This window comes from Charadrius vociferus, unplaced genomic scaffold (assembly GCF_000708025.1).
Source record: "Charadrius vociferus isolate BGI_N301 unplaced genomic scaffold, ASM70802v2 scaffold126, whole genome shotgun sequence".
Taxonomy (NCBI): Eukaryota; Metazoa; Chordata; class Aves; order Charadriiformes; family Charadriidae; genus Charadrius; species Charadrius vociferus.
The window spans coordinates 307,979-332,985 of record NW_009648894.1 but is presented as its reverse complement, the minus strand read 5'-3'; the positions used below and the strand labels follow the sequence as shown (position 1 = coordinate 332,985).

Sequence of the window (25,007 nt, the reverse complement as noted above, 5' to 3'; positions counted from 1 at the left end):
AAGAGCATTGAAATTGCAGTCTTAAGAGGAATCGCTAAAAGGGATGTGTTAGAGCCTGAGGACTCTCCTTGAGGTCAGTACAGTAGAGGTTAGGCTGGAAGGTGAGTCAGAGTATCAATGGGATGTGGATGTGAAACTCAACAGGATACAGGCGTGCTGGTTTTGGCTGAGGTAGAGTGGTGCTTAGTTGCTGTCTGGGGTTAAACCATGACAACAGGCTAAAAATTATTTCCATTGATTTTAATGAAGCTCCACTAGGGATGAATTTAAACCATTACAAAGAAGCGTTGATCTGGCATTTTACAGCTCGGATCATGTTTCTTATGCTGAATGCCAATGTTCACTTCTCAAATGTCAGAGTTGTTTAATTACTTTATTTCACCTTTTAATTTTTGAAAGTATTTAAAGTGTTGCCAAGGGGCTTTCGAGTGGAAAGGACGAGTCAGGTTTGTGTTCATTCTGTTTTCTTTCATATATATTGAAGTAATGCCTGTATACACTAGTCATAACTTACTGTATGTTAAGTATACATACATTGGGTAAATACTATACACTCCTGATATCATACATCACAAGAGGATGAGGGGTTATCTTTCCATATCAGAGGTGCTTGCAGGCTAGAGCTAATGGACAGGAGGAGCCTGGGAAGTCTGGGGACAACCTTGGTCAAAGTGATAGGTAGCATTATCACTGGCTCTGGCACTGACTTTCTGCAAACATGATTGCGGGAGGCACCATTTTATTTGCTTTTATGAGCTCTTTTCTGACCTTTGCAGGCAGTTGAACAAAATATGAATGTTCACACAAACCGCTTTTTATTTCAACAGCGCTGAAGGAGAATAACAAGAAACATTAACTATCATGTTTTGGATCAAATGCAGGATAGATTTATTGAGGGAGGTGCAGGGAAACAGTAGCTGCCTTTTCCCTTTAACCTCACTCAGGATGGGGTGCGCCCACTATCATACGAGATGTCCCTTCTGTCCACCCATGGCTGTGGGAGCTCTAAACTTAAGCCGTGATAAATGGTATTTTTAGTCAATGGCTAGCATAATTTAGAATACATTAAAATTAAAAATATGCATACTTTGATTTTATCCTTGAATTTCCAAGGGTTTGTTTTGGTGTAGATCTATTTACTGTGGCTTCCAGGTGGCAGCTATTAAAAGGTTTAGGCAGCAGACAGTTTTCAGGTCTGCACAGCTTACTAGTTGGGCATAGGAACAACGTGTTTTCGAGGTGGGTTAAACGCAGGAGTTTAGTTGCACTGATCCAATCGAACTTAATGGTTCACGATCATCTTTATAGAACCATACAATGGTTCATCTTTAGATACAATGAGTGCTGAGACAGGAAAAAAAAAAAAAAGAAGCCAAGATCAGGTATTTCTAAGACTACGCAGCTGGGTCCTTTTATAAGGCTTTTGGTCATTCTGGGCAGGTCATCCACAGGAATCAGCTGTTAGACCTTTACCTCTGCTCTTCTCTTTTCCAGACTCTGTTCTCTTTTCCGTGTTTGCCCACTGGTAGCAGCATATTTCCACTTTGCATTCTTCCTACTTGGAAATCTATGTCTCTTCAAGATAGAAACCTTAAAAAAAGTATCCCTCAGGGTTAGAAATTAGAAGGTTCTTTAAGCATGTTAGACCTGGGTTCTGGCATATAGGAAGTTTTGATTATTTATTTATTTATTTATAAGAAGTGCTCAAAATAATTTGAAAACATTTCTGTGATCTAGGAAAGGGGCTGTGCTGACTAGTCTTAAGGTTAGCCTTCTCCTCCTATGGTACCAGAGGTATGGGACTGTAATGCATTTCAGTGGAGTTGGTCTCTTTCAGTATGGCAAAATAGCAAGAACCTTAAGTCCGTTACGGAGAAATACAATTTGAGTCTACTAGTTATACCAAATTTTAGAGATGATAAACACGTTTTTTAATAGACTGATGTGCATGGACCAGCAATGACCAATGCAGTCTCCAGTTCTAATATATTTTGTGATTGAATCTTCAGTACTAGGTTTTTACTAGAGGCAATTTCATATTTTGCTTACTAAAAATATCTGAGGGATTTGATGTGATCTGCGTAGCAGAACAGTATATAAATTTCCTAAAGGCCTGGGGATAGTGTTCTGCTGATGCTGCTGTTAGACAATATGCATGAAGGCGCATCTGCTATGACTTTTTCCCTGGCCCATGGCTCTAGTGCTGCAGGGATGGAATAACAGGATTTCTTAGCACAGTGCTGCCATAAAAAAAAAAAACAACATCTAGGCAAGGAGACTCTTGAGGGAGGTTAGGACAGGGACACATCTGTAAGGTGTCCAGTTGCACAGCACCCCTGCGGTGAGGCTGGTACCAGAGCCATTGCTTCAGGCGGATTTGTTGATCTCTTCCATGCTGCTGGGTACGTCGGTGCACTGGGGCAGAAGGGTTCATGCAGGGCTCCCATGTGTTCGTACTGTTCCTGACGTGTTACTGAGACCTTGCCCTCGTGCTTGGGATGTCCCACAGCCAAAGCAGAATTAGGTAAGCCCTCGATTCAGAGATGGTTTAGCTGGAATTGCAAAAAGGACACCGGGGTATGGCCCCAGGCAATGTGCGGTGATTGCAGGAGTGACAGGTTTCCATCCTCTCAGTTTTAGTTATACGGCTTCTTTGTCCCCAAGCGGTTGGCTCTGTTTCCTCCCTAGTGCTGATAAGGTGGGACAAGCTCTCCGTGATTTCTTACCCTGCTCAATTTTCTACCCGTTTCTGTCCTTCATTTCCAGATGGAAATTGTGGTATGGGACGGGAGGAATTTAAAGCATTGGGTGTCCCCGTCTGTGAGGGGGCCTTCCTGTGCTCCTCTGTGGAGGAGCACTCGCTCTCTGCCTTGCTGCTTACCGCGAGGATAGATGGGTTGTTCCTTTTCGCACTACAACACTTGGTTGGATCCTTCAATTAAAAGCCTGGGCTGTGAGGTCACAGCTGACCTCTCTCTCCAGCTGTAGGTGCCTGGTGGGACAGGCTGCCAGGGATCCCTGAGGGGTGTCCTGGGCAGGGAGGGGGTGGATTTCAGTGCAGATGCCAGACTTTTGGGTGCCCCAATTTCCTCTGTAGTTAGATTAATTTTACCCTTAGGGCCTCTGCCTGCCTCTTCCCTCTGAAGGTAAGAAGTAATACCTGTACCTGCCCTCAGTGTGTTTTGGGGGAAAACAGAAGGCAGAGGAAAATGAAGCGATTACTTTGGCATGGGAACCTGCAGTTCATTTTGCTTGAGCATTCCTCTTTTTGCAGTAAGATTTCTTTGGCTTTAGTAGAATACTATTTGTTGCAGTTAGTTTGAATGGGCCGTGTGGTATTTGGAATGGCAGTGGACACACTATGCTGCAGGGATGGAAACATATGGCAGTGTTCCCTGGGCGGTAAATTTCTGTCACAGCTCGGGATGAGAGGATTCAGCTGAGACCCTGGCGATAGAGATTTTGGGAACGTGTGACTTAATCCTCTAAGCAATATGACTCACAATGGGGCCAAGCTTGCCTCCCAGGAAATATATTTATTAGTTTTACACAGATTGATCATTTTACCTTGATGCAGTACATGCAGAGCTGTAAGTACAACTGAGTGCATACAGCGTTGGTAGTTTTGGAGAGCAATGTGTGTGGGGTTTTTTGCAGGTAATAAAATGGAAAATCCAATTTGCAATTGCAAAGCAAGCCCCTGGGTGATACATGATCTTCATAGCTGCACCGGTCAGAGGGTTACGGCTAATGGCGGTGCCGGCTTGCTTCCCCGGTGGCCCGTGCCTGAAAACCGAATAGCGAGCAGCGTGAGCCTGCGCCGTCAGCCAGCGTAGATTTAGACACACCGGTTTCTAGCTTATTAGGTCCTCTTTGTCACAGTACTTAATCCTGCTTCCTGATCCTTGTTAGAACAGGGCTGCCGAGTCCCTTAATAAAGGAGATGGGCGCGAGGCTCCTAACGAGGCGCGCTGAAGCGTGAGGCAGCGAGGGCAATTGCTGCCTGACTGACAGAGGGGTGGAAGGCGCCCTGCCTGTTGTTATTTCAGAACAGGGCCTCAGACAGCTGACAGATGAGCTGGCTGAGGTAATGGTAACTTGTTGATAGGCTGATATGACATGCATGACATCCTTTCACACGGTATAATGGTCTGTCTTTACTCTAATTGCGTTAACCCTTTTTTTACGGAGAGAAATGGGTCGAGGATTAGCTGTAATGCAGAATGTGTGCCGAAATGGCCGGCGAGCACAGGGCTTGCAGCAGCTCCCGTAGCCTGCGTGTGTGTTCATGCTACTTAGATGAGCGTAATTTTGTGTTAATTGTGAAAAGCTAACACGTCAGGTTGCCTTCAGATTCCTCTGACAGCTTGGCTGGGTCAGTCTGCAAAACCTTGTAAATTTATTTTGGGTTTGTTTCCCATGGTTAAAGATTTATTTTTTTTTTTGTTACTTTAGATTACTGTGAGGAGGGTAGCCCTCTCTTCATTGTAGAATTCACAAAAATAAATTTTAAATGGTAGCACAGATTTCTTACTTTCATTTAAAGAACACGAAAAAATATTTTAATGGCTACACCTTCCTGAAATTCAGCCTGTTGTATCCATAGTCATGAGGAGTTTCAGCAAAGCATGTACTGTTTTGGTTTCTAGTGGTAAACATTTACAAAAGGAACAAACAAACAAACAAAAAAAAAAACCCAAGCAAGCCCCTAATAGGTCTCTTAAGTCTTCCTGTCAACAAAATAGGTAAAACTGGTGCGTTGCAAGAATGACGTTTTTGTTTGTTTTTCTCGGTATAGAGAACTAGAACCACAGATCAGCGGTAGGATCTTGGTACAAACAACACGTTGGGCACTGGGAAGGCAAAAAGCCTGTTGGCCATCACTTGTTGGCATTGTGCTTGGAGCAGCAATTGAGAAGTGCTTCTCAATGCTAGGCTTTGGCAGGGCAAACTCCTACCACAGCATCATTCTCCTTTCATTCCTACAAGCCATGGGGGAAAGGGCCCAACACCTATGCACTATTAAGCTGTGCTTAACACTAATTATTTTATTATGGTTGTACTCTCTGAAATGAATGAAAAATTTTATATTCACAGCAAGATACTTCTTTCGAATTTTTCATATTTCATTTTTTTTTCATATGCTGTTTTGTTTAATCCCTTTCAGGTAATTTGGATTTGACTGGTCAAAAGCAAGTCTTCAAAGCAGAGAACAATCCTTGGGTTACCCCTATTGCTGACCAGTTCCAGCTGGGAGTATCTCATGTGTTTGAATACATTCGTTCAGAAACATATAAATAGTAAGTATTACATGTCACTTACATACTGTAGCTGTGGTGTGGTTTTTGGGGTTTTTTTTGTCCTGTTGTGTGTTTGGCAAAGTGTTATCACCTACACCCTTCTTTCATAATCCATGCAGTAGCTTGGTATTCAGGGCACATATACAAACCTGCACATTTATATTAAGGAATTTTGCTAACAAGAAGGTAAATAAACGTGATTTAGACAGGGTGGGAAAGCACAAAGACTTTGATATTGTCCTGCATTTGTTGTTCATTTCTAAGAGCTATTAAGTAACATGAGAGATGTAAAAGAGCAAGCTTTACAAGCCTTTGAGAAGTACTGATTTTAAGTATGTACAGTAAGGTTTTATAGAGTGAAATAGATATTTGTTAATGATTTTGGATGCAAGTTGTTATGTTTTGAAAGAGATGTCCAGAATTTAAACTTGTTTTGATCTGGACTGGTTTACAAAAGTCTACAACTGTAGTAATTTAAATACAGGAAGTAGTGCTTTCTTCAGCAGTGTAAGTGGAAAAAAATAAACCTCATGCTGGGACTTCTCCATTTTAATTCCAAATTCTATGTACAAATGCTAAGCATTTGTTAAGGAAATAATGTCTTTAATCATTAACTGAATTGAAATATTTCTTTTCAGTAGAAATGTCCATGTTACCAGTTCACAGTAAGACTTTAGATGGGAAGTTATTTTTACGTGTCTGACAACAACCTTGATGCTGTCTTCCTAGAAGCAGTAGGTAGTACGACTCACAGTGTAACCTTTGGTTGGAAAACTAGTTTTTGCATTTCCCCTTTATATAAAAAAATATATTTTAATAATTTAGAAGTGTTTCCGACAATTTTTTTATACGGTAGCTGTCTACTCAATTACCAAAGGAGAGTATTCACAAATGAAGGTTTTGAGATTCCAGTTAAGTATCTGAGACGTAAATTTCTATCTGAAACTAAATGATCCAGAAGCGGCTTTTGTAGGCTGTTCTTCATTTGCAGAATTTAAGTTAAAAGGATCACAGATGGGAGAGTAGTTACAAAAATTGCCTGTCTCAGAAGTGTCCTGATATTTATGCTATAATATGTATTCTCAAGATAGTTTTATTCATAGATTTAAGTAGGCTGCAACACCCTTCGTCCTGTAGTACTCCGTACTATAGACATGGTGTAGGGAAACAGCTGTCTGTCTCCTTAGGCCATCTCTTCCCCACAGTCCATTGTGTAGCTGCGTCTAGGTTTCTTGATAATGTTTTGTAATTTTTTTTTATTGCCAATTTTATATTTTTGTTTGAGCAGTGTACATTAGGGACCCTCATGCAGTTCTCACAGGGACAGCTCTGGGCATCATGAGGACAGTAAAGTTTTCAAGGACTGAAGTGCAGTTTTGAGAATTTCACCCATATGCAGTTTGGGGGGCTGGGGGGCTGTTGTTATGTATCTATAATTTAAAAAAAATATTTTATAACTGTGGATATGTTAAACTGTTCTGGCAACTTTCCGTGAGCAATCAAAATTGACATAAAAGGTTCTATAACAGGTTCTGTAATTCATCACTTGCCTCAACTATTGCTCTTTGTTTTAAATTAGCCATATTATGTTTGCTGTCTTGTTCTTTGCTGAGGTGTAACAGCGTCTTGTTGGCTAATTGGCTGATTTTGATTTTGTCCATAGTAAATGTTTGAAGCCTGTGTAGTTAACAGTGTAAGCAAAATCAGACTGCCTGTTAAGGGGGCGGGGGGGATAAAATCAAAGAATCTTTCCATGGCTCATTCATGGCTTCTATTTTGATCTTAGAAGCTTGTTCAGTTACAATGCCATTCTTTTCAAAGATTAGTAATGAAAACCAAATGCATGCAGATTTTAATAATTAGAAGTAATTTTATTTTCAACATATAACCATTTTATATTTAAACCATAAATTAAAAATATCTGTATAATTTTTTTTAGAATCCTAGTAGCAACTTCGTTTGATTCTTGATTGTACTTGTTTCACATGCTATAAAGAGAGTGTGTCGATTTTCCTGCTGTAAAAAAAGATTGTCCTTTTTATTTCCAATTTCCTTTAGATATATGTTCTGAGAATTACTTGGTTGTCACCTGCTACAGACATTTTTCTGTTTGCATTTTATTTTAGGTGTTAAAACTCATAAGCAATGGCATAATCTAGGTAACTGGTCTAGTAGCTTTATTGTGCACAAAAGCAAATAAGCTATGAACACAAAAGAAATGAAAACTCCTTTTTGTGTTGAAATTTTGATCTTTTCCTGCTAACAACTATACACCTTCTTCAACTTCCTTTTTTCTTTCAGAGCCTATGTCCAGGTACTGTGTCTTTTTTCTCATTAAGCAAATCACAAGGTTGAGATGTGAATGTAGTAATTTTCTCTGTAGATATCTAACTAAGCAAAACTGAACTCTTGGGGTTTTTTTGGATCATTCAGCCAAAAGAAAAATTTAAAAATTAGCTTGCAACATTTGATAGACCCAGAGAGCTTAACTTTTACTCTGAGACAAAGCAGAACAGTTAAACGGATGATTGGATAGAATGGTGTTTAGATAACCTCACTTGCAACACTGAGAAGAGAAGACAACTCACGTTCGTTAGCAGCTGGCAATCAGATCAGTAAGTTTACTTTCAGGTACTTTCATAAACCAGGAACTATGCATCTATATGGTAGATGGATTTTGAGCTCCAGAGATGGTAATTGTCTCCCTGTGCCCATTGCTTTTGCTGGCTGATTGGAAATATTGATTTTACTTTGCTTACTAGTCTAGCATTGTCTATACTAGCAAAGACGGAGAAGGTGTGCACATGCAATCACAAGTGCAAAGTTTCAGGGGCTTAGCAAGTTATGTTTCCCTAAGTGGTTTATGCTAATACATTTTATTTTGTGTTTGCGATGACTAGAACATCATATGTACTCAGTTGTTATTTTAGCCAGAAAGTGGTAACTCACTAAGTCCTGGTAGCGCACTCACTTGCAGTCACATTGTGAAATACTGAGGTTTCTACTGGTGGCGGGTACAAGCCGTAACTGCCTGCTACAATTGGAGATTTCCATTCAGATTCTGTGAGGCTGCACTTGTGAAGCAACTACCAAATAGATCACAAACCTCTTCTTTCCATTGTGAAATGTACTGGCTGTTTCAAGCATATTTAGTGAAAAATTACACTCCATTTTTAGCCTTGTCTTAGGATATTCGTGCTCTAGTGATTAATTGGTAAGTAGGGATGGCACCCGTGAGGAATGATTATGTCTAAAGATAAAATGTCATTTGTCTCACATACTTTTACATTTTCACACTCCTGTTTTACACGGTACTGAAGCAGCAAGTATAAAACTGGAATTGCACTTCAGAAGCGTGTTAGCCAGTAGGACCCTCAGATCAGCTCTTCTTACTTTGTAGCTTCTTTCATTTCCTTTAATTTCCTCACCCTTCATGAGAAATGATGCCAGATGATTTTTTTTCAACCTTCATTTTTCAAGAAAGCCTCATGCTGACAAAAAGATAGGCCATATATTGTGGCAGAAAATGTGTGTGGAGGGGCTCTTAATTCTTTACAGGAAATTCAGCAGCTCTTGGCACTTCAGTAGCTTTTGTTGGCTAAAATACGCCCACTGTACGTATCATCCTGTGACAGCATCCTTTGGAAATAGGTCGGTTTGCCAAGTGTATAATGATTCTTAATGTCTGACTACAGTACTAACTTTCTCAAAGTTAAGTTAGTAAGCTGAATTTTGGCTGTGATTCTATGTATACTCAGAAGGTGCCATAAAACTCCCTGTGTGGTGTCACGATAGTGTTGAAAAGCAGTTGAAGAACTTGCTCGAACAGTAAAGGGTAATAGCAACCTCATCTCTTCAAAGGGCTTAACTAAATGTTTTATTTTTTATTCATGCCTTTAGTCAACTTTCAAAGTGACCTTTATGTTGTAAGCATATTCTCAGAGGATCTTCTCTGTCTAGGGCACTGACAAAGAGATGATGGATTGTATGATTTAGTGGTTACAATGTACTTACACAAGTGCAGACAGACATGAATGTTTGAAAGAAAACGGTGAATTAAACTCCTATGAAGAATGGAAATCCTGTGATGCTCTTAAGGATCAGGGCAAGATAATTAGTGATTTGATTAAGATGAGGTAAAGCTGAGACGTGTGATTGGTACCAGTGGGTGTGTTTGGTTGTTGACATTTACAGCAAAGTTAATCCAGAAAGCTGCTCTTTGGGTACGTTTCTGACATTAATCATGTGCTCTTGATCAATCTTCATGTGAAACTTGCTCTTTGCTTGTTTGGTCTTGTAACAGAAAGGGTAGTGATTTTGCTTTTATCACAGCAGAGTCTATTGCAGTCATTATCACCTGATAGTATAATCTCAGCTAAAACAAAATAATTTGCTAGGTCCTGAGTGCTTAGAATAGCATTCAGACTTCTAGCGTTTTTAAGCTGATACTGAACTCAGCCATCACCTTTTAACACTTTATTTAATGATTGTTGTCTCCCTGTTTGACCTCCTTATTCCAGTGAGGCAGAATTATGATAGAACAGTCACCGTTTGTTAAGTTTCTAGAAAGCAGGTTTTCCCCGCGAGGCAGTCAATTTGGAGCCAAGAGTCTCGACAAGACATTTTGTGAAAGGAAGTAAGTTGCACTTTTCACATTTCCGTCAGGAAAGGTGGTAGAAGAGCAAGACATTTTAAAGACTGACACATTAACTCTTAGCAGAGGAAATGGTTTGATAAATGCTACACTGAGCGTATATCGCTTGGCAGCATTGGAACATAGGTTTTCCCTATGCTGCACTGTGCTAAGCATTGTAATTGAAAACCTCGTTTTATTGGCAGTGACAGTCTGGAAAAATCCGTTCTTGATTCAGTCCTCTATTTAGAGATGATCTCCCCAGCTTTCTTCTTGAGAATGAATTGTTGTACTGCGCCCCCACTATTATGTAGCAGCTGCTTCCAGGGCAGCAGACACAGGTCATGAAGTAAGGGATTCTTCTCAGTGAGTTACATTAATGAAGAGTATTTCAGCATTTCTTTTTTACAACTAGAGGAGACTGTCAGGATACTCAGAGTAACGCTCTAGAATACAAATAATATCCTGAAATAACTCCTATTCTTATTCCACAGTTGTTAAGCTTATTTAGTTTCAGCTGCGTGATTGGTGCTGTCCAGGATGTAAAGATGATGATCAGCAAAGCCACTTACCACGGCGTGGAAAAAGAGGTCAAACGAGTGAAAAATCCTTGTGTTGGTGGTTGGGAAGCATTCTGGGGATGTGGGAATTGCCAGCAGTTGAGATGGAGGCATCAGCAGATTGAACTGATAGGCGGAGAGATTGTCCTGGAGTGGTGTTACTTGTGGAGCATGGTCTTGGACCTGCAGTAATTTATTATTTTTTTTTTTTTTATGTTAGCACAAAAAGCAGGCGTATTTAAGTGATGGTTGCTGAAGACACAAAGCTAGCAACACAGAAGAGAATCAGCACACCCCACAGGAAGAATTGGCAAATGAAGAGGAAGGCTCGGGTGTATTAGCTACAGGTTTTCTGTCAGCCACCAGTGTGTTATGCTGCAGTGAGGGGAAGAGGAAGAGAAGCACAATGTCCAGGGCTGGGTTAAGAGAGTGGGAATTTTCCAGTACAGAAAAGGAAATACTGCGCCGTTGTGGTCACTGTGTTCATGAAAGATGAATTCAGGCAGGAACATGGAAAGTGAGGAAGGGTAATGGGATGATAAAAGGATTGAAGAGCCAAGAGGTGATTTAAAAAGTATTTGGTTTATTCAGCAAAGCAAAGACTGACAACAAAGATCATTGCTGTCATTGGGATGGAGAGGGAGAGGAAGAGACTTCATTTAAAGCACAAAAAAAATGGTGGACATAAGAACAAATACAAATAAACTGGTCAGGTGTATATTTGAAGGAAGGTCTCTAATTATTAAGGGAGCAAGGTAATAATCTTCTGATAGAAATAGCCTTCTGACAGAAGAAATGAAGGCCAAAATCTTGTTTGTTTCAAAGTGAGCACTGATCAATTTGAGCAAGAGTATATGACATGATTGCTTATGGCAGAGGACAGTATGTCTGTGTTGCAGGCAGAAATTTGTGCTTCTGTATTCAGTCTCCTGATTTTTGAGTGAAAAATTCAGATGACCTGTCCCCGTTTATGAAGATAACTGCACAGTGCAGTTGACACTAAGCTAAGGGAGACAAAGCTCTGTTGTTTGTTAATATAAATTAGGCAAAAGATTATTTTACGCATTCCCGTGTTTAATAATTTGTTTAAATAAACCTTTAGTAGTTTTGTGCAATAGGTTAAAAAGACTAAAAATTTTTAGTAACCTAATAATTACTTGTTATTATATAAATTATATATTCATTAGGAAAAATTCATTTGGGGTTATAAAAATTTTCATAATATTCCTTTCTTCACTTACATTGAAGAGATACATTGACAGACTGCTTCTCTTTGGCAGTCTCTTAGTAAAATTAAATAACTCCTTATATTATCCAGTCATTATCTAATCTTGTAACAATACCAAAAAGAACCGAATTGAGCACAGTATGATGTCAGGAGTAATTTCTAATGGTGAGAGTAGAACGTGAGTGTTCGGTAGTCTCTGGGGGAAATAAAGACCATAGAGAGAAACACAGACCATTTGCTTTAAACATCTAATGCAGATTTGACTCAAAGGAATACAGTTAGATGCCTCACCTGTTTGTATGACGCACAGAGGTCAATGAAGATTTAAAGAACTTGGATTGTGTGATTCTACCCTGCCTTGCTAAGAAAAATAGGCCATAATAAATGCTATTTTCCTATATTTTTCTCTTTGTTTGTCACTAGTATTCTTTGGTAATTTGTGGAATAGAAGGCTTCATGCATTAATTTTCTCTTAGGCTCAGCTCTACAAATACTTATACTTCTAGAACAGGTATTCTCATTGTTCCTAGAGGGATTGCTTTTGTGAGTGTGCTCATAGGATGAGCTTTTAGTAAGTGCTTCTTTTCCCTTCTCATTTGCACAGTGTGGTTCTCCTGGGCCCTGTACAAAAAATAGGATGGTGTTATGTGTCCAACACTCCATTGCTGGAGTGTATATTTCAGTGACTTTTTATCCTGACATCTTTACCATTTGGCCCCTGACATGGATGCATCATCTGTGCCAGTGGTAGCTTCAACCCTGTGTATTTTAGGCTGGTTTCAAAGACTGGGTAAAGATAGTGGAAGAGAGATAACCTCAGTGATCTACCTTAGGTGAGGTTCTCTGAGATGCTGCATCTCCTGTGAAGATGAACTCACGCTAAATTAAACTTCCTCGAAGGATGGCAGGAAACGAGATCCATCAGAGCTAAGAATTAAACAAGTGTTAACAATCCTGGATCACGTACCAGTAAAAAATTTTAATTAACCAATAAAAATCTTTTACCAACCTGATGTTGAAATATAAAAATGTCATTTGTGTTTGGTTCTGTTATATCAAAGGCACGGTACTGTATATTTTATACAAAAATACTGATTCGTATTCCAACCAAATGTTGTATTTATTGGCTGTATTTTAAAAATTGATAAATATATTAGTACATTATTTCCAACAGAGACAATAGATGACTCAGAATCCTGACATCTTTAGACAACATTTACATGCAAATCTGTAACTCTTCCCTAAAGAAGAGCAAACTGGAACCCATGTTGAAAGATAAACAAGAAAAACAGTATCTCTGTATATTTGTGTTTATATATTACTAAGATGGATATGTAATAAAAACAAAGCTATCACTGATGTATCTGACAGATACAGATACTGCACATATAAATATTGGTGTAACTACTGATATTACCATTCTCTTTGATGTGAACTTTCATATAAAGTTTAGAATATTATGCAGTTATCCATTTACCATGTCAAGGATGATAAGCCAGGGTTTAACTCACTGGGGCAGATGTCTAGGGCTGTGTTAGAAGCAGAATTGGAATGAAGAAGTAAGGAAAGTGCAGAAGCTGAGGACTTGAAGCCAAAGGTAGGGAAACAGACAGATACAGGATTTGAGTAAGGAAACAAGACAAAGTTGCATTTAACTATAGGGCAAGGCAAGATCAGTAGCTGAGTTAGAAATCGGTGGTAATTATGGTAACATCCAAAATGAGAAACAAGTAGGGATGTGTCAAAGAAACTGGTAAGAAACTGAATCGAGGACCTGGCCTAGAGAGCAGGTTGGGGTCTAAGCAAGCAAAGCGTGAGATGCGCAGCTGCAGGCGAGGGGCGCCCTGAGCAGGAAATATGATAGGTGGGATTGAATAAAGTAAGTGCAGTGGGAAAGAGGGGCAATCCAAAGTGGGATCTATCTTGTTAGGTTCTTAGTCATCAGAGAGACTGGTTATGGCTTTCTGATTGTGATGCGTCTAGAAATTAAATGGGCCTTTTCTGAACTGTGATAATCAGATTATTAATAATGGCGGAGGAAGGAAAGTTATGTTCTGTTATGCTTCTGTTCTGTGTTCAGCGCAAGCAGGATGGTCTTTTAGGGAAGATGAGTTTTTTCTCAGTCCCTTAAGTAGAAGCCTGACCAACATTTTGTTGTGAGAAATGGTTTTAAACTTCCAGGCCTGTGGACACGCACTCAAAAGGTTTAGGAGACTTGACTGACAAGAGTCTGGGCTCGCCAAAGTTCAGTCTTAATTAAATTGTCCCGTCAGGGAAATGCCAAAATGTGGCAGAAGTGCTAGTATCCTTCTAACAGTAAAGAAGGTGAATAGACCAAACTAGGTTATTATGACCTAGTTTACGCTGACATCAGTTTTGGGTTAAATAGTGAAGAGACATGGGATTCTACTAGAGAAGATTTAAAGAATATGACTGTAGTATGAATGTAATTCATACACTTAAGGCATGAACATGATTGAGAACTATTTCCTAAAGAGAAATTATAAATTTGGTTGGTCAAGGCAACTCGCTTCACAAAATTCTATGTAGTTAAAATTTAACCTGTACAGCTGCACAATGTTCTCATTAGAAAATGAGCGATGTATAATTTCAATAAAACACTAAGAAGAATTATCAACTGTCTGGTAGATCTTGGGAGATAATTACCAATGTGGACATTTCTGGTGAGCTTCACAGAGATCTGACCTGGAACTGTTCAGCCTTCTCAGGTATTTGGAAGCAAATATACACTTGATTCTGACTCAAAATTGTAGATGACCTGGAAGTTGATGAAAGATAACTGTGATAATATGGGCTGTCCTCGATCAGTTAATGAACTGTGCCTGTGCATAGCGTATTTTAAAGCAACTCAAAGAAGTATCGTGTATCTGTGAATAAGGTATGTAGGGTATACCACAAATTATGGTTACAGAAGGAGATAAAAAGGAGTGAATACTGTTTTCTAGAAAGCAGTTGGCTCTGAAAAATGTTTTAGGAGATAAAGGATAACTGAAGTGCACTGTCAGCTCACAGTTCAATGCTATATCCAAAAGCCCTAAAAGAAACCTTGAGTTAATGGGTAGAGGAATAGGAACTCCATTCTTTCAACATCAGCTGAGGCTGATACTGAATTCAGTTCTGGTGTCAGTCATTTTAGAGGGATGTTAAAAATGTGTTTAGATGCAGACACCTCAAAATTGTTTGAGAGCGTAAGTCAGGCAGATTAAGAGAAGAAAGCAAGGTATACCCTTGTAAAAGGATGCTTGTTAGGGCAAGCTGCCAGGGAAAGTAGCAGTTTCATTTTCTCTTACTGTCCTCTGGTTGCATCTGGATACTTTCTCAGAAAATGTGTTCTAGACCAACATCTCAGTATGAGCCTTGATGGTTTTTAATATATTATGCCTCGTATACAAAAATGATCATCTATTGCTACTGATTTTAGACTTTACCAGAAGTGCCATAATTTGAAGGCCTCGTATCCAACAGTGTGCTTCGCTGCACAGGCTGCTGTGGGCATGGTGGGTTCAGCTCCTCATTTCCAATGGATTCAAGGGGTTTTCTCAATGTTCCTGGGCACTGTTTTTACTAACCAAAGGCATTATGTCCAAAATGCATGCAATTAAGAAACTTGACTGATGTTTTCTGAAGGTGCCTCACCTAATTTTTTATTTTTTTTGTGAGGTTGTTGCAGAGAACAGAATTTGGACTTTACAGGAGGTAACAAAATGAATAGAGCGTTTTAAAGAAAATCCTCGAGACTGCAGTAGGGAGAAGAATAAATAGGAAATGGCAGACAAAACGATACTAATTGAGAACTAATGTGGAAAAAATGTTGGTAGCAGTAAGGGTTTTCTGGTAAACTTGTGTAGCTAACAATAAGTAGTGGTAAATCTGTTAACCCTTTGTAATCTTCAAAATTCGGTTGACTTGCTTTCTTGTTTTCTTCTTCATATTGGTTCTTTACAACCAAACAAGAAGAGTTACTGCACACATTTGCTGGTTTTATTTGAGAGATAAATTAAAAAGTGGCGCTTTTATAATCAAGCAGAAATGTCTGCAATTTCTATTCTCTATACAGTCGTATCTGTTTTATTGCATGCTGGCTTTTATTGAACTCCAGTTTCTTATTTTATTCTTGCATTATTTGAGGGTTTTGTGTGATCTTTAGCAATTTTTTTACCCTGCTGGTGAGGGCTATTAGTTAGAGGAGTGTCCCTAATTTTATGATTGCCTTTATCAACTGTTTATCCTGTGGAAGGCTGAGGTGGGAATGATTCTGGTGTAGTTTTCTGGTGCCACTTGTAGTGCAAGCTCTGATAAACTTTTTTAAAGCCATAATTTTATTTTAGCAAGTATTACTGCCATCAGTTTATGTGCACTTTTACAGCCCCTTATACGTGAGGCACAGTGTTGAAAATGGTTATGATCAGATTTCATTTTAAATTCTTGTTATTAAAATTAACTTTTTCTTGAAAAGTATAACCTGAAAATTGGGAGCTTCTACTGTACATGACACAAGATTGCTCAGTCCTGCATTTCAATTTTCTCCATCCAAAACAAGAAATGTCCTGGGGATAGTCAAATTTAGGTCCTGTTTAAGCAAGTCCTTTTGACTACAGCTTTGCAATGGCTTTTTTCTGTTCTGTACCCAGTCATATTAATTTAACACTAAAAATCTGATATACTGAAAATCAGTTAGTATCAAATATCCCAGGAAAAAAATATCCTGTAGTTTTTCCTCTTCATTACACTTGCTTGGGAAACCAGGCAACAAAATTATAGTGTAAAGTGAATTATGCAGGAGCATAAACAGTAAATAAAATTACTTAAGATGTTGATTATTTCGATTGCTCCAGCTTCACCAAAGCAATAATAATAAATACAAGAATGTAAGCCCTCTTCATAGTTTTGCCATGTTTTCAGAAGCTGGCCCCAGTGCTAGATGTAAACAGCAGCATTAATTTCACTGAATGGGGAACAGTGATTCCCTGAATCCTTTTTATTATCCATATAGCCCACTTATAAATTTATAATCAGATAGGTTTTCAACCCTACAATCACGTACCTTGTAACAAAATGCTGTCACATGATGGTAAATACATGCAGAAGTAAATGGAGTGAATCCTAAACCCAGTGCTGTAAGTATGGTTCCCCTTGACAGGAAAAGGAGAATATTTGATCCCTATTTATACATATACCCAGATCCCTGCCTCTGGGCTTCTCCAATGTCTAGGTTTGTGGGACTTTCTGCATGTTAAATATTTTGGGGAGTTATCGAAGGAAAGAGACTGGGACCACAGAGTCTAGGACTCTTCAAAGACAGTACTTCATATGTGTTGCAAGAACCTGCTATGTGCAAAGGCCACAATAAGGAGATATCACAGTTTTGGAAGAATGGGATTTAGGCATGGATATATGTGTGTTAATATTGACTCCTAAAATACAAGTGAATTTTATTTACAAAAGCTGCAACTCTGAGAAGACGGTTTTTAGTCACCTTTCAATTGGATATAATTTCCAAGCTAAATTCTGGATGTTAGTTTTGATTATTGCATTTGGTATTCTGTCTCCTGTTCATTTCTTGGCTGTCCCAAACTTAGATTTACTCTAATGTTGACTTTAAAAAAAGGAAAGGTATGCAAGGACTGACAGTGATGATCCTGAATATAAATTATATCAAGCAAATTGATGCAAGATAAAATTACCAAATCAACCTTTTTTATTCTATATTTTATGGAATATCTAATGCATGTTTGGCAGTAATTTACTCTTGCACATGAATTTCTGACAGTTTCGATTCTTTGGGCTTATTAATCAATGTAGTCAGCACCAGAGCAATTTTTATGAGACTCACTAGTCATCAAAAATTTATTATCAGATAAATCAAAGAAACAACTAGCATCTTAATAGGGTGAACAAAGTGACATGTAAAAGATCATTCAAGACTACATGTGTTTGACACTTGTATATTGCATTTACTGCTAGGGTCAGAGGTTTTGTTTGCACCTTCCTTAAAATAGTCGTCACCATGACACAATTGCTTCCTTTTGTGCTAGACCTTTTTTCCTTCAATTGTTTTATATATACGTGTGTATATTTCATGTTAGCTCCATTCTGGCAAAGCATGAGACTTCTATGTAAAATGTAACAGAGAACTTTAATTAAAATCTGAGACTTTTACAGTTACTTGCAATGGATCGTGTGCGCTTCAGGAGTAGGGTGGGATGGAAGTACATTGCAAGTAGTACCAGCATGCCCCCAATACGCTTCAATCTCTGATCCAGTTGCATAAGGAGCTCTGATGTTTGTTCCCGTTCAACTGTATCTTGTTTGATACAGTAATCTTTCTACTTTCTGAAAAGATTACATGTTTCTTGTTTGGTATTTTAAGAAGAATTTCCCAGTCACGCTTCTTGTGACTGTCATTGTAAGAGAGTAAAGCCAGAGCTGGACATTTCCCAAATCTACCTTTTCATTAAAGACAAATGCTCATCTTACTCAAGTGCTCTTGCATTTCACATTTGCATTGATTGAGTCTCCTTTCCAGTTTGTGCACAAGCAATGGGCTTCCCTGGCCTGGCTGGCCAGTTCGACTGCAAGGGGATGTGGCCACAGGTGTGTGGTAAGAACATACTGGTGACAGCACTGGGAGTGTGGCTGGTGGCTTCACCTTCCCCTGACAACTGCTGTTGGCTCCCTGCCGTGAATGTGTTGGCAGGCAAACCCAGGTGCAAGCTGGTAGCACTGTCCTCAGAGGAGGGCGGGTGTTTGGGGAACAATTGCATTGTTTTATGGAGCCTGGTTTTGTCTTGGTACTCAAACACAGGCACTTCAGGCAGTCGCAAGAAGGATGAAAGAATCACCTTAGGTTGTCCCTGTTGTCAAGGGGGCACCTCACAGGCCAATATTAACAATAAAAAGAAAAGATAATAAGAAAAGAATGGAATATATACAAAACCGATATTGAGCTCCCAGGATGATGCTCACATCACTGGCAAGCACTGGGACTGGACTCAGTGGCAGATAGGAACGGGGCACAGGAACACATAAATCAGGATCTAAGGCAGACAGGGTCCTCCTCAGACGCCAGCCATTGAAGAAGAAGCAGCTTGACACCTTTGATCCCTCAGCTTTACGCTGAGCGTGACGCAGATGGGATGGAATACCTTGTTTGTCAGGTTTGGGTCACTTGTCCTGTCTGCTCCTCTCCACAGGTGTGACCCCTCTACGCTTTTCTGCTTCTGACCCTCTAACTTGGTGCATAACAAAGTTAGCTGACCTTGGTCATTACAGCAGTAAGTATAAGCAGGAGCCTCTCTGCATACCATTCCTTAGTATTAACTTTAAACAGCAGACATTATCACTGCTAGAAGCAGACACTGTCTGAAAAATAATACCGTTAATTTCAGACAGTGCAGTCAGTTAGAAGAGACTTAACTGAAAAGTAAAATTACTGAACAGAAAATTGGTTTTGTTCTATCTCAAACCAGGACAATTTTTCACTTCGTGCACCAAATGAAGCTCCTCTCTCCTATGAAGAGAACACAGGTGCTTTTAAGAACTGACAGGTAAAAACTCCCCAATATTGGTGAACTAATGGAAAGTCTGGATTTGTCTATGTGCTGAAAAAGTGGGGAGGGAAAAGCCCTGACGGCCTGTATATTTCACATGCATCTGGTGATGCTGAAAATACGCAAGTCTCATTAGTGGAGTTCTCGCAGCTAGCTTTCAATATATTTTGCCTAATAAAAAAATAACTGGGAGGAGATTGAATTTATTCAGTGTTAATAACCAGAAGTGATGTTTCTGGATGGCTACAAAGCAATGCAGAACTGTGAATGATACACAGAAGAAACCCAAGCGTTGCCTCTTCCACCTCATGTGTGCTTTTGCAGAAGAAACCTATTTAACTTCAGCATTGTCTTTTTCTGTGTCTGTACTCGCAAGTATGACTGAAAATAGGGTTGCGTATGGGATAAACGGCTTACAAAAACACTGTTGTCTTGTAGCTCTTAAAAGTTTATTTCCTTGGTCTGATTCCAGTTCAAGTGAGTTATGGCTGAAAATGGTTGCTGTGGGTTAGCGGTGTATGTCAGGTGCAAGAGAACTAGATATAGTTCTCTTATTTTTCTTATAGAGATAGCTATAAAGATGTGGTGGTTTTAAAACTAATGGTAACATCCAGTGATCAATGCTAACATCTGACTGCAGCTGCACGTTTTCTTTAACTCTCTTTACCAGCCTACCTGCGGTTCATCTGTGTGATTCTTACTTCAAGAGAAGATTTTTATCTTCTTTTTTATTTTTGAGACAAATCTGTAATGAGGCACGAAAGATTCTAAGGTAAAGCTGGTATATTTGTCATTAACATGTCAAAATAACTAATCATCTCTCTGTGTACCTTTTATATGGCTGTTAACTTGGTAGCATTTGCATTCAGAATAGAAAGGACTGATCTTCTCTGGTCTTGATTTTAAGGCAGACTGGAGTTTAGACTGGTCCAGGTTTAGGACAGCTTTGAGATGGAATATATAAAACTACAGTTCATGGAGCTGTTAAATACTGTGGATTAAAGGCTGTGATTTGGACAGTACCATAGAGGCTTGCTTGAAATACATATGTATTTCAGAGCACTCCCAGAGTAAGTTTGGAAGCATCCGTTGGCTGAATAGTGAAGTGGGAGTTTGAGATCCAAGTCTTTCGATCAATTGGAGAGGTATCAGGAAACTGGCAAGGTGTAAGTTAGAATCCCAGTCCCATGTCTGTTGCGGATTTCATGTACAGCTTTAGTGACTTCTATACAGTGACCTCTTGAGGATCTCAACACAAGGTAACTTCAGTGTAGGGGCCTTAAACTCCTAAAGGTCATACCAGGCTACTGAATGAGTTGTACAGTAAAGAAAAACGTGTATCCATTTTACTGCAGAGAATCTGCAGTTCAGATGGCTGGTAAGAAATCAGTCTGTCAATAGCAAACTGCCGTTAGAGCACACAGGTTCTGTCTGCTCCGGTCACTTCATTCCCAGTGTAAAATCTACCTGGCCAGGCCTTCACTTTCCATACCTTGACTAGAAATCTCTCAAGTGCCATAGATAGGACAAAAGCATAAAGATCTACCCTTGCTCCAGCACAGAGTTCAAGTGGAGTGGGGTCCTGCTTTTCAGGTCCAAGGTGCTGCAGCCCCTTCCATAGGACCTACCACTGGTGGAAAGGGTCAAGAGCTGCTCTAATCAGTAGCATGGACAACTTGAGGGACAGATGATGTTTTCTTTTTTATGAGGCTGTCTCTTGTACCCTGCATTTTTGTTAGAATCTAGTGAGGATGAATTCTGTTCAGTCTGTTTGGATACTTACTGTACCTGACCTCGTGCATCTGAAGTGGTCTGTGGTGTGATACTTTTGATACAACTGGGAGAGATGGTTCAGAAACAGTTTTACGCATGGGTACGTCAAATTATGCTGTATTGTCTACAAATTTCTCCACCAAGTAATTTTGCTTTTTTTTTTTTTTAATTAGTAGTACCGACTCCATTTTCTTTGATTAGCTTTAACTTGCAATTTTACTCTGGGAATTGAAGCAAAACAGATTCTTTCTCAAGTCGGGTGAAATTCTTGGAAATTCAATCTGGTATTTCTGGCATTTCACAATTTAGATTTTGATTAATTTGTTTACTCTTTGCTTCAGTGTTGAGACTATTCTGTAGGTATATGCCAAAATGATATTTTAATCTCTTCTGGAAAAGTTGATTTGTCCCGCTTTCCTCTTAAGTACAGTCCCATTCATATGATAACATACTACCAAGTAGATTGCCCTAGAAATTCAACAGTGCCTACGATCAAAATGTGGCTGATTGTCGTGTATCAGTTCCAAGTGATTCACTGCATAGATTCATATCTTCGAAGGTGGCAAACGCGTGTCTGAGAGTTGCAATAATCTGCACATCCCATGTTTTATGGAGGAGAGTTTGCAGGTCAAGGTTCTTATGGACCAACTTGAAACCCACAAATGCATTTTATTTGACTAGTAACAGTAACCTGAGCACTCACAGATATTGATACTTCAGTTTGCGAAGATAAACATCTTCCTTTTACATGCTGGTGTTGTGTTTGGATTCCCATTGGGTTATGGCAGTAATGATGCTTGCTTCTTTTTCTGAAGATTTAATTTTACAAGTATTGCATTGCTTGATTATTGGGTTTTTTTCAGTAATATTTGCCTATGGACATATAAATGCGTGGTATTCTGTGGGTTATGGTGTTATGAATGATAATTAAAACCTCATATTCCCTCTGCTTGGCAACTCATGTATCCACTAGTCTAGATAATTATTCATAAACTATGTTTCATTGCTGAATTATGTTTAGTGTTTAGTTTTAATCCTCTGAAACCTGGTTTAATACAGCCAGGTTTACGTATGTTCCCAAAGTACGTAGTGCAAGTTGCTTTCATTACTTCCTCACTGAAAAATGTATGGACGTTTATGTGTAGGAAAATGGGACCCTGTAACAAGGGTGAAGGTTAATCATTTCTCTTTTCCTGTAAAGGGTTGATTTTTGATAGTAGATAATACCAATACATATTTCACACGAAATCATCCTTTCCACAAGCAAATTTCACAGACAGTGGAGTTGGAAATTGGAAAGGCCACTCACTCAGGTGTTCATACGTTGGCATGGGGAATGTATGCCTGAGCACTAAGGAGTACACGTATTGGAGAAGCAGTGAGTCTGGATTCAGATAAGCTAAAACACTCCCTGTGTTTCTGCTAGAGGAAGAGAGGTGGACTGTTAACAAGTTGTGAGTTTATATGTTGGTGGTGTATGTGTCTCTGCACACACATCTATCCATAAATATTCTCCCACATTCTTGTATATATTTAGTTTAGTGCTGACATTACGTATTATTCAGTAGTTGCATCCATTAACTCAGTTCCATTTTATTCTTTTCAAGGCAGAAGGATAGATTTAGAAAACAATGGGCATTGCAGTGTAGAATTCTGTTGCCACAAAATAAAAATATGAATGGTGTTAAAAATAAATTTGTAAAAATAATATTCATACGTAAAATACTGAGATGATCAAAATGCATCTTGGGAGGCACTGATGCAAAATGCAGATATTGCAGAATCCAAATTATTATATTCATGGAGAACATAATTAATTATTTAATTCTAGGTATACACATACTATAGCCTAAAAATGTATTGCAGGTTTACAACTGACTAGCTGTTTTATGTGGCAGAATATAGTCTTTGCATATTTATTAAAATTATTCATAACTGGTTGCTGCCTAGATGAACTGCTCTATTCTTGTGCCTTGCTTCAATACATTATCTGAACCATTTTATCATGACATTATAATGGAAATTTGTCTAAATTTTAGAATGATCCATGGGGCATTTTCCAAAACCCCTATCAGCATCTCTTAAAAACATGTATTTGCAGTTTACATTTAAGAATACTTTCAAAGGGTTTAGTAGCAATACATATTTTCTACATATAATTGTTTGCTGCCTTTTTTTTTTTTAAAAAAAGGGGTTTATTTAGATGAAAAGGGGATACACATTGAAAAAAGTTAGAATATGCATTGAATTAAATTTTATCCATTCTCTAGCTTACAACTGTAAATTGCTTCCTTTAAAGATATCATAGGATGGTGAAACATGTTTGTAATACAGTTTTGTAACCTTCCCAATGGATGTCCCAGAAAAGTTATAAAAATCATTTATATGGGTACTGAGTGCGTGGTGCCTCACAGCTGTTCCCCCAGATTTGTCAGGGCAGCAGGACTCTTGCTTAAAAAAACAAAAGCAAGATGGAAAGGCTTTCCACCAACCTGCTACACAGAGTGACTATGAGATAGTCACAGTTACCTTATCTGGTGGCTGTTCCACAAACCAGTGACTAATTTGTGCACACAGGTAAGACATCTTCATGTCCAAGAGAATTCAAGCAAACAAGTCTGTCTATTGTACACCTGTACCAATATCCAGAAAGGACCCAGGGTGGTACGTCTGCTGTCTTATTTTGTCGACAGTGTATTTTTATTTTTTTTAAGTAATTTGGAAGAGCATGAGAAGCAGCAGCTTAGTTTTCAGAAAGAAAAATTTAACTTAAAAATTGTTCCTATTAGAAGTGTAGAACAGTTATGAGTTGGTCGGGGCTGCTTGTGTAAAGGCAAAGGAGTCTGATACAGTAGCTGGAATGTTTTGCTTTATGGTGAATACCTTAGGAATGGGTTACTGTACTGCCATTTTCATGGCAATGCAGCATTATTTCCACTCGTTGTCAAAAGCAATTGGAGGCTAATGAAATCTGTGTAAACCATCAGACGGGCACTTTCCAATTGATTAAATACATCTTGGTGGAGCATAAAGGAACAATCACTTTTTATACATTATTATTTCATGTCTTGCTGGAATACACCCAGATTCCTGTTTATAATTAAACAGAAAACAATTTAAGAGAAAAACACATTAGTTCAGAAACTAACCATGACATATCTGCATGAAAATTGCTTTGTGACCGCTGCTGCCATGACCGTGGTTTGCCTGTAGAACGCCTGAGGTACAGCAATTGCTTTACATTCAAACAAAAGACATAGTCCCAGCTGTGTGCTCCCTGCTCCCAAAGAAGTGTGGCGTGTCTCTGTTTATCAAAGGATTTTGCAAAGCATCAAAATTGTTTGGACTCCCAAGTAGTGCAGAAAATCCTATTGCAAGATGAAGGTCTCCCACATAGGCATAATGCTGCAAATAAAATGGGAAAAAATGAGGAAATAAGGAAAGCTAGAAGAAAGGAAATGCAACTGCATGTGTTTTACCTTATCTGTTTGGGGAGGTTTCTAGCTGGATTTGCTGGTCAAGTGTAAGTGGAAAAACTGGCTTCACGCAGCCTGGATGAGCATACGATCCGCTGGATCAAGCACTGGCTGACTGGAAGGTCCCAAAGAGTGGTGCTCAATGGATTTAAATCCAGTTGGCGGCTGATCACAAGCGGTGTGCCTCAGGGCTCAGTGTTGGGACCACTTCTGTTTAACGTCTTTATTGATGATCTCAATAAGGACATAGGGTGTACCATCAGCAAGTTCGCAGATGACACCAAGTTAAGCAGGAGTGTTGATTCCCAGGAGGATAGGGAAGCTCTACAGAGAGGCTTAGATAGATTGGATCATTGGGCCAACATCAATGGTATGAGTTTCAACAAGGGCAAGTGCCAGGTCCTGCACTTGGGCCACAATAACCCCATGCAGCGCTACAGGCTTGGGGAAGTGTGGCTGGAAAGCT

At 39.1% G+C, this 25,007-nt stretch overlaps 1 protein-coding gene across 1 annotated transcript in view; it reads left to right on the top strand.

The window, feature by feature from the left end:
* The window catches only part of RSU1 (Ras suppressor protein 1), a 117,580-nt gene that overhangs the window by 44,801 nt on the left and 47,772 nt on the right, over window positions 1–25,007 (top strand). The window contains exon 8 of the mRNA XM_009887143.1: window positions 5,168–5,300. Coding sequence (XP_009885445.1) covers window positions 5,168–5,300 — 133 coding nt within the window. The remainder of the gene's footprint in view (window positions 1–5,167; window positions 5,301–25,007) is intronic.